The 12,354-nt window shown below is 38.2% G+C and overlaps 1 protein-coding gene across 1 annotated transcript; it reads right to left on the bottom strand.

The window, feature by feature from the left end:
* Positions 1 to 3,912: 3,912 nt before the first annotated feature.
* Positions 3,913 to 5,749, bottom strand: LOC127688978 (acrosomal protein SP-10-like). The gene is made up of 3 exons (XM_052188182.1): positions 5,701 to 5,749; positions 5,343 to 5,468; positions 3,913 to 4,058 (listed from the first exon to the last, which is right to left on the bottom strand). Exons 1-3 carry the CDS (start codon positions 5,747 to 5,749, stop codon positions 3,913 to 3,915), a joined length of 321 nt encoding a protein of 106 aa, XP_052044142.1.
* Between the last annotated feature and the right edge of the window lie 6,605 nt (positions 5,750 to 12,354).

Raw genomic sequence — 12,354 nt, 5'->3', positions numbered from 1 at the left:
TGGTGTTCTGTTCAGGAAATTTCCCCCTGTACTGATGTACTCAAGGGTCTTTCCCAGTTACTTTTCTATTAGCTTCAGAGTGTCTGGCTTTATATGGAGGTCCTTGATCCATTTGGAGTTGATCTTAGTACAAGGAGACAAGGATGGATCAATTCAAATTCTTCTGCATGCTGACCTCCAGTTGAACCAGCACCATTTGTTGAAAAGGCTATCTTTTTCCATTGGATGTTTTCAGCCCCTTTGTCGAGGATCAAGTGGCAATAGGTGTGTGGGTTCATTTCTGGATCATCAATCCTGTTCCATTGACCCGCCTGCCTATCACTGTACCAGTACCATGCAGTTTTTAACACTATTGCTCGGTAGTATTGCTTGAGGTCAAGGATACTGATTCCTGCAGAATTTCTTTTGTTCCTGAGAATAGTTTTAGCTATCCTGGGCTTTTTGCTATTCCAGATGAATTTGAGAATTGCTCTTTCTAACTCTATGAAGAATTGAGTTGGGGTTTTGATGCGTATTGCATTGAATCTGTATATTGCTTTTGGCAAAATGGCCATTTTAACTATATTAATCTTGCCAATCCATGAGCATGGGAGGTTTTTCCATTTTTTGAAGTCTTCTTCTATCTCCTTCTTCAGAGTCTTGAAGTTCTTCTCATACAGAGCTTTCACATGTTTGGTAAGAGTCACCCCAAGGTACTTTATACTGTTTGTGGCTATTGCGAAGGGTGTCATTTCCCTAATTTCTTTCTCAGCCTGGTTATTCTTTGAGTATAGGAAGGCTACTGATTTCCTTGAGTGGATTTTATAACCTGCCACTTTGTTGAACATTGAAATGATTGTATGTGTTTCCTACTAATGACTCTTAAACTATTGTTTTTCATAGCAGTATTTTGTCCCTAGCTCTTTTTTCCTGACCTGTTTTATGATTCCACAGGAGTCTCACGCTCTTCTCCCTAGATAATTTCATGCTACATTTGAGATGCTATTTCCCCACTCTCTCCTCAAAGTCATTTTCTCTAGTCCTGATGCTTGAAGCTTTATTTAGTGACAAGAGGTGTCCAGTTGTGACTCTGTCTCCCTCATTATTTGGTGATTTCATTTATATCAGCTTCTTATTGTCTGTCCTGTATCAGGGAATTTCACTTTCCACACTAAATGACCTAGTTTTCTATCATGTTATAAGCCCTTTCTAATCTTTTCATGTTAATCTCAGTGAAAGGTCTCCCCAGATATATCTGCTACTGGGTGAAACCATTATGCATCTATAATTTTTGCTAAATATCTTTCTGTTTGACAATAAGAAATCATTTTAATGTGTATATTATCCCTTTCCAAAATTTCTCCCCTTCTTTGTACATCCACTGATATTTACATGAGAAAAGTGATCAAGCGTAGCACAAAGCTCCTGACACCATGGCCTTCATAGAATTTTGTATGGAGCTATGAATGTAAACACAGAGTCTTGACAGGATTCCCAAGATATTAGAGATATCAGAAACATGAGACATCTGCCCAAAAAAAGCTGCATACAAGGAGTGCAACCAGTTTAAGATTGTTGCAGGTTGTCATCAGCAAATTTGGAGGGACAGACATGCAATCCATTTGTAACTGAAGCTAGAGTTACTGATCATGAAACTGCAGCATATAGTATCTTCCTTGATGGGTTTTGCTTTTATTCTGTTCTCCATTCTGCTCCATTTCTCACCTTTTGAGAAGTGAATGAATACTTTTTGCCACTGTATGTTGGGAGTATGAAATTTTGGATTTTGTGTGTTTTGCAAGAACGATATAGATAACAGATTGCCTTGAGAAGAGATTTAGTACAAATGTGAGACTGTTAAAGATTATGGTTGCTTTGAAGTGGGACTAGATGTATTCCATATAATAATTTGGCTATAGACTGTGAGAGATGGGGCATATTATGTTGGTTTCTATGGCAAATGCCCGACACCACTTATGTGTGCTGAAACCTTCATCCAAACTTTTGGATGCTTTATTAGAAAGGTGTAGGACCTTTCAGAAGTAGATCCCTACTAAATAAAGTATGCCACTTAGGTGACCTTTGAGGTTTTTATACCCTGCTTCTACTTACTGTTCTCTTTCTTTGTTTCCTATGTGTAGCTGAAAATATAATCATACACCCTTTTGTGCCATTTTACATACTTTCCCAGACATGATAGACACTGTCTTTCTAACACTAGAAGCTGAAATAATCTCTTTCTTTTCTGTGTTGCTTTTGCTCTCATCTTGTATAGAGAACCATAGCTGCTGTGAGTCATTAGGTGCAATGGGAATGCCATGTCCAATAAACAGTTTTCCCCCAGGACTACACGATTTCTGTCTCTTTCAACATTTACACCTTCTCTTCTCTGGTTCTCAGTGAATTTTGGAAGGGAAGTGCGACCTAGATAATACATTTATGACTAAGTACTACAGACACTTTTGCCCTTTTATATTCAGGAAGCTTACAATATGATGATTCAACTAATAAAGGTAAAAGGTTGTCTATGACTGAGAAAGTTATAGTAAATCCTGCATGTGCTAATTAAAAAGTTCATGACTTTTTGATTTATGTACATATTATGCACATACAGAAGAAATGTGATTCCATTTATTGTTGATCACTGAAAACATATCATATCAAATAAGTGAAACTATATGTATCAGAGCATGGCCTTGTTGGGCAACAATGGGAGGAGAGGCCCTTGGTCCTGTGAAGGCTCGATGCTCCAGTGTAGGGTAATGCCAGGGCATGGAGGTAAGGGTGGGTGAGTGGGTAGAGGAACTCCCTCATAGAAGCAGGAAGAGGGGGAATAGGATGGGGGATTCTGGAGGGGAAACCAGGAAAGGGGATAATATTGGAAATGTAAATAAAGAAAATATATAATAAAAAGGAAAGTATAACTGTAAGGAACCTGGATGTAGATGGGGGGAGGGAATGAAGGTTTAGAAACAATTCCCTCTTAATGACATGAAGGCATGCTCAAAAAAAAACACCTTTCAAAGAACAAGTAGTAGATTTATTGTCTGGCACTGATATAACAAAACAAAAACAAAACAAAAACAGTAGGTAGAGATTTTATTAATTGAAACTTGGACTGTTATCTTGTAGTAGTGATTTTTGTCATTCATGGAATCATGCTCATTCAAGATACCTTTCTTTTCAGCATACTTAGCAAGCGTAAGCCACTGAGTGCGTTTCATGTCTTGCCCTGGTCCTCACTCTGACTTGCTACTTTTTGGATCCTATTGGGTGAGCAGCTTTGGTGTTGCACGGTGTTTTGCTGTCATGAAATTCAGCCTCATCACAGGCCCATACCATGGAAGAAGACAGTGAAGGGTCAAAAGCAGATTCCACAATAAATTGTATATTGGAATTGTAAGTCACAATGAGGAAAATTCTAAGTTCATTAAGTACATATTGTAAAAATGATACTAGAAATGTTCACACTTTTCCTGACACCTTACATTTTTTTGTGACAGGGTTTCTCTGTGTAGCCCTGGTTGTCCTGGAATTCATTCTGTAGACCAAGCTGGCCTCGAACTCAGAAATCCACCTGCCTCTGCCTCCCAAGTTATGGGATTAAAGATGTGTGCCACCACTGTCCGACAACAGTTTTTAATCCATTTAATTATTTTAGCTACCCACAGTGATATGATAAATGCATTAATGGAAACCAAGATTCAGCCTCACTCATGATAATAAGGCTAGGGATATCAAGTACAAGAATCAGAATACATGATCAAACATACATTCAGAAAACCAAGAAATTTCTGAATGTCTCCAGGTCCTGTGACTTGTTCAATACTCTTACCAGAAAAATCTGTAGTCCAGAGTAAAAATAAAACTCAATGGAAGAAAATGGAAGATGAAAAGGAAAGGGCTGATGAGGTCAAATGGAACTAGATTAACCTAAGTCATTATGATTGGTAAATCAATGGCATTGCAGAAATCTTCATTATTACAGCAGTATGTATGTATTGTTAGATATCCAGAAGTTTTTTCTTCAGATTTACAAGAATTCATGCACTTAGTCTCAGCATCTTGAAGATTATGAACTGTGGAAGAAGAAAGCATATGTGTGTACATGTATGTGTATATATATATATATATATATATATATATATATATATATATACATGCACATACATACATATATACATATACACACATACACACACACACACACACACACACACATGAGTTTGAGAGAGCCAGGAAACAACCTCATATCCAAGTACATTTGGACTGAAATGTTCATTGAAGTAATATTCTTCAGTAGCAGCTATTATATATACCATTCTGTGCTAGCCATTGTTCCACGTGCTCCTAAGACACATCTTGAAAGTTCTTTACTCCATGACCCTTCACTAGTGGAAACATACACTTAACAGTCAGCTTAAATTCCTGGATGATGAAGCATATATCATGCTCTCCCTCTCATGTAGATAGGCACAAAGGACTTGTCCCATAGTGTTGGTATCCAGACTCAGTGGTGAGCAAGGCAGCATGTGAAGAACAATGTCATTAGCCCTCGATATGGAATGGTAATAAGGATACACTATGAAATACACCAGGTGATAGATGAAGCAGGAAGACTGAGAAAGCACCAAGGTATTCTTTAGATAAGAAAAACTTTTCCAGAGACTGTGACTCTAGGCTAAGATTGAAGTGCAACAAATGTTAGAAAGTGAAATCCACCAGGACAGATAGTAAAAAATGGCAAATTTAGCTACTTGATTGTATATGATCTTTAGGCCATGTAGTGGCTCAAATGAGGATGACCCTCATAGCCTTGAATATTTAACAGCTTGGTCCCCCTACTCGGATGAGGCATCTCTACCGGGGAGTACAGTTTGAGGTTTCAAATGCCAATTACTTTTTCATTGTCTCTCTTTCTCTCTTTCTGCCTCATGGTGTATCACAAGATGTGAACTTTTAGCTAGTCTCCCAGTCCCATGCCTGCCTTCCTGCTCTCATGTTTCCCGTGATGGTTAAGTACGTTACCTCTCTGGAACCTTCAGCCAACCCCAATTTAAATGTTTCTTTGATAAGATGTCTTGGTCATGGTGTTTTGCCATAGGGATAGAAAAGTAACTGAGGCAGACCCTATATAGCAAAGATGTTCAGGATCATAAGACTTGTGACCATGTCAGTGTAATGGTCGAGAGAAGCCCCATTCACCTTAGTTTTATCATTCTCTAAATGCTGATGGCAGCACATGGTTACATGTAATAACAACATCAGTTGATTCTTTTTCTTCAAGTCCAGTATCTTAGAGATGGTGCATGGAAGCCTGAAGGGGAAATAGATATTCTCCAGAGCACAGAACACATACTTACTTTCAGTTGCATACCAGGTTCTGCGGATCATACACATTTCACCATGTTGTGTATTGCATATCTCACTCTTTTGGACACAGTTCCCTTTCTTGTAAGATGGACACTTCACACACTGTAGAGCAAAGCCTGAAAGGGTAGAGACTGATGAGAGGAGGAGTGTATCATCACTGTCACTGTTTCTTTCCAAAAAGAGCATAGGTTATCTTTCTTATAGAATACCTTGGCTGCACCAATGTTTTGGCTTACAGATATGATCTGGCTAACAACATGTTCCAACACCACAGGCAAATAAGTGTGGAATAAGACCTAATTTAATTTTCTTCTTATAGCAGATAAGGGAGCAACCTGCAGCCAATACCTGTTTCACAGCAGAGAAGAAAAAGACACAGCTTCAGTAGGTTTTCCATTTCTCCTGAGCAGATTCTTTTAGTAGGCTGTGTTAGTACCAGATAGCTGATGATCAGAGATGACTCTGAGAAAAGACGAGCCTCAAGTGAATTTATAATCCAGGCAGGCAAGTGCAAAGGATAGTGTGTATTACACAGCCCAGAAGCAAATCTCAAAGTAAAGCCCTCCCACACTGGCAGCATACCAAATCTACCTCCCTTATTTTTTATTTTTATTTTCTAGCTTCAGGTGGCGCTAAAGATACATGACTCAAAACATAATCCACACATCAAATGAGGTACAAGAAGAAAGGAGGAGTGGCCCCTGGTTCTGGAAAGACTCAGTGAAACAGTATTCAGCAAAACCAGAACAGGGAAGTGGGAAGGGGTGGAGGGGAGGACAGGGGAAGAGAAGGGGGCTTACGGGACTTTCGGGGAGTGGGGGGGGCTAGAAAAGGGGAAATCATTTGAAATGTAAATAAATTATATCGAATAAAAAAAAAAGATACATGACTCACCAGGTAATCTTACCATCAGCAGCACAATGGACCTTTGTTTCGATTCTTCTCTTTATGCTATCAGCATCTAAGCAAGAAAAAGTATTTGGAAGAAGTCTTTTATTGAGCCTGAAATGCAGCACCAGAGAGATACACAAGAATGGGTCTCCTGGTTCCTTGAAAATCCAATGCAGTAATGTGATATCTAGAAATAACTGTATGTGATAAAGGTATTTGCATATCCCTCTACTAAAGAAAGGACCATGTTAGTACCACTCATAGAAGAGTCTTCACTACCACACTCATGGCTTCTGCTGGAAGACCTCAAGAGATGCTCCTTGTCTGGCTGGGATACAAGTATTTGCTGTGTACAATGAGTTATCTGACATCCATTTTGCTTTGTAAGGCTATGCAGGCTACCTGAGCACATTTTCTATTGGAGCTGTAGAGATCAGCCATAATGGCTGCAGAAAGTCCTAAACAACAAGGCAGCTATGAGAGATACTTGTCATTTGCCAGCAAAAGGGCTATTTAGCTGATAGTTCCAAGCTCATGGCTACCATGCATAAGTGAAAGGTCCACTAGTAGCCTGCTCCTGACAGTTTTGATCATGTACAGAAAGCATTAGATGATGTTAACAATAACGAGTTAGCAGAAGCTCATTATAAACCTTACATTCCCAATAAAATTAAGTGTATTTAATAATATAATTATTAAATATCATTTATATAACATATGTATATATACATATATACATATAGATAGATAGTATGTGTATACCTTGTCATATATATATATATATAGTGTGTGTGTGTGTGTGTGTGTGTGTGTGTGTGTGTGTGTGTGTGTGTGTGTGTGTGTGTGTGTGTGACAAAGTCTGAATATGTAGCACTGGCTGTCCTGAAAACCACTCTGGAGACCAGTATAATCTTCAACTCACACAGATTTGGCTGCCATAGACATACCCAAAGTGTTCAAAAACCATAGTTCCATTTTGTACTGAGTCCTGAATGGTCAAATACCTTCATATAGTTGGTTGCTAGATTGCTTTTATTACCAAGTAATTTAGTAGCTTTGTTTCCACATGTAAGTGTGTTCTAGGCTATAATTGTATACTTTTTGCTGTAGAACTGATGTATTTTTTTTAGGAGTTGTGGTTTGAATATGCTTTTCTCAGGGAGTGGCACTATTAAGAGATATGGCCTTGTTGGCAGAAGTGTGTCACAGTGGGATTGGGCTTTGAGACCCTCCTCCTAGCCATATGGGAACCAGTCTGCTTCTGGCTTCCTTTGGATGAAGATGTAGAACTCTCCTCTCCTTCAGCCCAACATTTGATCTGAGCCAAGCCTCTGGGAGGACTGTGTGGACCCCACACCTTCTTGAACTTTCTCTTCAAAATTCTTTTCAACTTTCCCTTATCTATTTGTTGACTATTGGTCTTGTGTCAGTATTTAGACTTAGATGGAGTTTACCATGCACTTTAGGCTACATTCTCAAGTAATGCAACTTTGGAAGGACCCAAGCCTGGTTGTCTGGTGGGGGGGGCACTACAGGCCACACACCATCCACATGCTGGCCCTCAATCAGAAGAACTTGCCCCCCCAGACACACTAGCTGGCTGGGAAGTGGGTGTTCTATACACATTTCCTGTACCACACTGAGTGGTTAAGATTCAGCACTGGGTTCTTCTCTGTTTACTTGCCTTAGGACACCTGTGTTACTATTTGGCAAGTGAACAACCTCACTCAAATTCCCCACTTAGAATTGTCTTCCATGCTTCTACTAGAATGCCCATTAAGCCCAACTTTAAGAATTCAGATGCTTTACAAAATCTCAAAATTAACAAATTAACATTCTTCCAAACAAATACATGGATGGGACTGTCGCAGCAATACCCTACTCCTAGTACCAGCTTTTGCCTTTTTTTTTTTTACTGAAAGGGGAAGTAAAAACACTTTAACATAAAATTAAAGATTTACATGGAAAATATTTCAGATAAAATTGAAGAGATACATAGAAAAACACATTAAAATTGAAAATTTTCATGGAAAATTAAAGAGTAAAGTGGTAGACATGTAAAGCATTGCTAATTAATTGAAATATGAAATAGAAAAGTTTATGATATAATCAAAGATTTACATGGAAAATATTTCTGATAGAATTGTAGAAAACTTTTAGGTGTTAAAAATTTTAAACATGTTAGAACTGAAGATTAACATGGAAAAATTTATTTAGATGTAATAATGGTAGGCATAAAAGTATCCCTATGCTAATTTAAAGTAGAATTATAAACATTTTCTGATGAACTTGAAGATTTACATGGAAAATATTTCTGATAAAATTGAAGAAATATATAAAGAAACATGTCTTAGTTTTGGTTTTACTCCTGTGAATAGATACCATGACCACAGCAACTCTTATATAGGACAATATTTGACTTGGGTTGGCTCACAGGTGCAGAGGGTTAGTCTATTATCATGAAGATGAGAGCATAGCAAGATCCAGGCAAGCATATAGGTGGAGGAGATGAGCGTTTTGCATTCAAAGTCAGACAGGAGAGGACTGGCTTCAACATGGCTAGAAGGGTCTCAAAGCCCACTCCCACAGCGACACACTTTTTCCAACAAGGCCACACCTCTTAATAGTGCCACTCACTATACCAAGCATAGTCAAACCACCACAAGAGTCAAGTTCATGTTAGTGGGAAACTATTTACAGTTTAAAATTAGGGTGCTATAAGCATTCATTCATATTAAGTTGGTGATTATTTCTATGAGATACCAAAATTTTCTTATTTTTTCTATTTTCTTTTATTTTAACAGCATTTTCTGTATAGTCTGCATAGTGTTTGAAATTTGTTATTAAGGATAATGTCTTAACTCTATTCACTTGTATAAAATTCTCCTTGTGTGTCATGTACAATCAAGTTATATACTAATACTTTTGCACTTAAGCACAAAATTATGTAATTCTTTTCATAGCTCTTTTTTCTCCATTGATTAATTCATTTTACATCCTGTCCCTCTTTCCAGGTCTGCTATCACTGAGTCCCTTCTCCATATCCTTTCTTCTCTGAGATGATGGGGGTGTCCCCTGGGTTTCCCCCTACCCGGGCACATCAGGTCTCTGCAGGGTTAAACATATCCTCTCAAGTCAGCCCAGTTGGGAAAGTATTCCACAGACAGGCAACAGCTTTATGGAAAACCCTTGCTCCAGTTGTTGAGAGACCCATATGGAAACTGAGCTACACATGTACTACCTACGTGCTGGGGCACTTAACCCAGCCTTTATTCTCTTTGTTTGGTGACACATTCCTTGACGGTCCACAAAGATCAATGTTAGTTGACTCTGTTGAGAGTTCTTATCCCCTTCATGGCCTTCAATGCTTCACCCAATTCATCCCTAAGAGTCCCAGAATGCCATCCAAAGTTTGGATATTTGTATATGTATCTGTTTCATATGTCAGATGCTGAGTAGAAACTCTCAGTGTACAGTTATGCTAGTCTTTTGTCTCCAAGCATAAAGGTATCATTAATATGTCATGAATTGCTACATACCCATGGACTGGGTCTCAAGTTGAGCTGGTTGGCTATTCCCTCAGTCTCTGCTTTGTCCTTGTCTCTATATTTCTTTAGGAAAGCACAAATTTTGGATTGAAAGTTTTGTAGATGGGTTAGTGTCCTTATCCATCCCTTTGGAATCCTGCCTGGCTATAGGAGGTAGTCTCTTCAGGTTCAATATCGCCACTGTTATGCATCTCTGCTATCTTCACCTGCATTGATTCCTGTGATCCTCCCCCATCCCAGGTCTCGGGCACTTCCTAAAGATTTCCCACCACTTCACCCCCATTCCCAGAAGCTGCAGATATCCATTCATTCTCCTGGCACTTTTTTGTCTCTCCCCTGTCTCTCCCCACACCTGATCCCAACCCCTCAATTCCCCTACCAGTCCCCTCCAATGCCCTCACTATCCCATCTCCCTCCCAATTCCCCCTCTCTGCCACCTATGACTCATTTATTTATGATTCTAAGTGATATTCAAGCATTCCTTTTTGGGCTTTCCTTCTTGTCTAGCCTCATTGGCTCTGTGGAGTATATCATGATCTTGTACTTTATGGCTAATATCTATTTATCACTGAGTACATACCATGCATGTCCTTTTGGGTCCAAGTTACTTCACTCAGAATGATATTTTCTAGTTCCATCCATTTGTCCTCAACATTCAGTATGTCCTTTAAGAATAGCTAATTAGTATTCTTTTGTGTAAATGGACTACATTTTCTGTATCCATTCTTCAATCAAGGAACATCTGGATTGTTTCCAGTTTCTGGCTATTATGAATAAAGTTGCGGTGAACATTATGGAGCATGTATCTTTGTGGTATGGTGGAACATTTTTTGGGTATATGCCCTGGAGTAGTATACCTGGGCCTTGAGGTAGACCTATTCCCAGTTTTCTGAGAAACCACCAGACTGATTTCCAGAGTGGTTGTACATGTTTGCAGTCCCACCTGCAATGGAGGAGTGTTCACCTTTTTAAATCCTTGCCAACATGTGCTGTCATTTGATCTGAGCAATTCTGATGGGTGTAATACAGAATCCCGGGTTAATTTTGATTTAGATTTACCTAATGACTTAGGATGTTGGACATTTCAAGTGCTTCTTGGACATTTGAGATTCCTATGTTAAGAATTCTCTGTTTATCTCTATAGCCCATTTTTTTTTAATTGGGTTATTGAGTTTGTTGGAGTCTAACTTCTAGAGTTTTTATATTTTAGAGATAAGCCGTTCATCAGATGTAGGGCTAGTGAATGTCTTTTCCCAATCTGTAGGCTGTCCTAATGACAGTGTCATTTGCCTTAAAAAAGATTTTCAGTTTCATAAGGTCTGATCAGAAAATTGTCTCCTATACCAATGCAGTCAGGATTATTTCCAACTTTTTCTTCTATTAGATTTAGTATGTACTAAGTTTTATATTGAGGTTTTTGATCCACCTAAACTTGAGTAAATATGGGTCTACTTGCATTCTTCTATATGCAGGAATCCAGTTAGACCAGCACCATTTGTTGAAGAAGTTTCCTATTTCCATTGTATGGTTGTTGCTACTTTGTCAAGTGTACATAGGTATGCAAATTTATTTCTGGGTAGTTTATTCAACTCTGTTGATCAATTTGTCTGCTTTTCTACTAATAGCAATCAGTTTTTAAAATCACTATTATTCTGGAGTACAGTTTAATATCAGGAATGGTGATTTTATTGTTCAGGATTGTTTTAGCTATCCAGGGATTTTTGTTTTTCTGTGTGTGAAGTTGAGAATTACTCTGTCATGGTCTCTAAAAAAATGTCTTGGAATTTTGATAGGAGTTGTATTTAACCTATAGATTGCTTTTGGTAAAATGACCATTTTCACTATGTTAATTCTATTAATCCATGAGCATGGGAGAACTTTTCTTATTCTAATACATTCTTTAATTTCTTTCTACAGGGAGTTGATATTCTTGTCATACAGGTCCTTCACTTGCTTAGTTAGAGTTACACCAAGATATTTTATATTATCTGTGTCTGTTGTGAAGTATGTTTTGTTCCTTAATTTCTGTCTCAGTCCATTTATCATTTATATAAAGGAGGGCTACTAATTTATTTGAGTTAGTTTTGCATCCAGTTACTTTGCTGAAGAGTTTTATCAGCTGTAGGAATTCTCTGGTAGAAGTGTGGGGATTGCTTATGTATACAACCACATCATCTGTGAAGAGTAATACTTTAACTTCTTTCTCTCCAATTTCTATCTCCTTAATTTTCTTTTGTTGTCTTATTGTTCTAGCTAGAACTTCAAGTACTATATTGAATAGATAAGGAAAGCATGGGCAGCCATGTCTTGCCCCTGATTTTAGTGGAATTGCCTTAAATTTCTCTCCATTTGGATTAATGTTGCCTATAGGCTTGCTGTGTGTTGCTTTTATTATGCTTAGTATGTGACTTCTATCCTTGATATCTTCAAAACTTTTGGGCTTTGTCAAAGGCTTTTTCAGCATCTAATAAGCAATGTTCTTTAGAGAAATTGCTCTGATATTTTCTCACTTTGTTGAGCCGTTGTGTGGTTTAGGTATCAGGTGACTGGCTTCATAGAATGA

Source organism: Apodemus sylvaticus, chromosome 7 (genome assembly GCF_947179515.1).
Source record: "Apodemus sylvaticus chromosome 7, mApoSyl1.1, whole genome shotgun sequence".
Lineage (NCBI taxonomy): Eukaryota > Metazoa > Chordata > Mammalia > Rodentia > Muridae > Apodemus > Apodemus sylvaticus.
Note: the sequence above shows the minus strand (reverse complement) of the source record. Positions and strands in the feature narration are given on the sequence as shown.

Coding starts and splice junctions, on each gene's coding strand:
- LOC127688978 (XM_052188182.1), bottom strand. CDS start 5,749: ATGGAAAACCTACTGAAGCTGTGTCTTTTTCTTCTCTGCTGTGAAACA. Junction 5,469..5,700: donor TCTTCTCTGCTGTGAAACAG/GTATTGGCTGCA, acceptor CTACCCTTTCAG/GCTTTGCTCTACAGTGTGTG. Junction 4,059..5,342: donor AACCTGGTATGCAACTGAAA/GTAAGTATGTGT, acceptor CTTCTTCCACAG/TTCATAATCTTCAAGATGCT.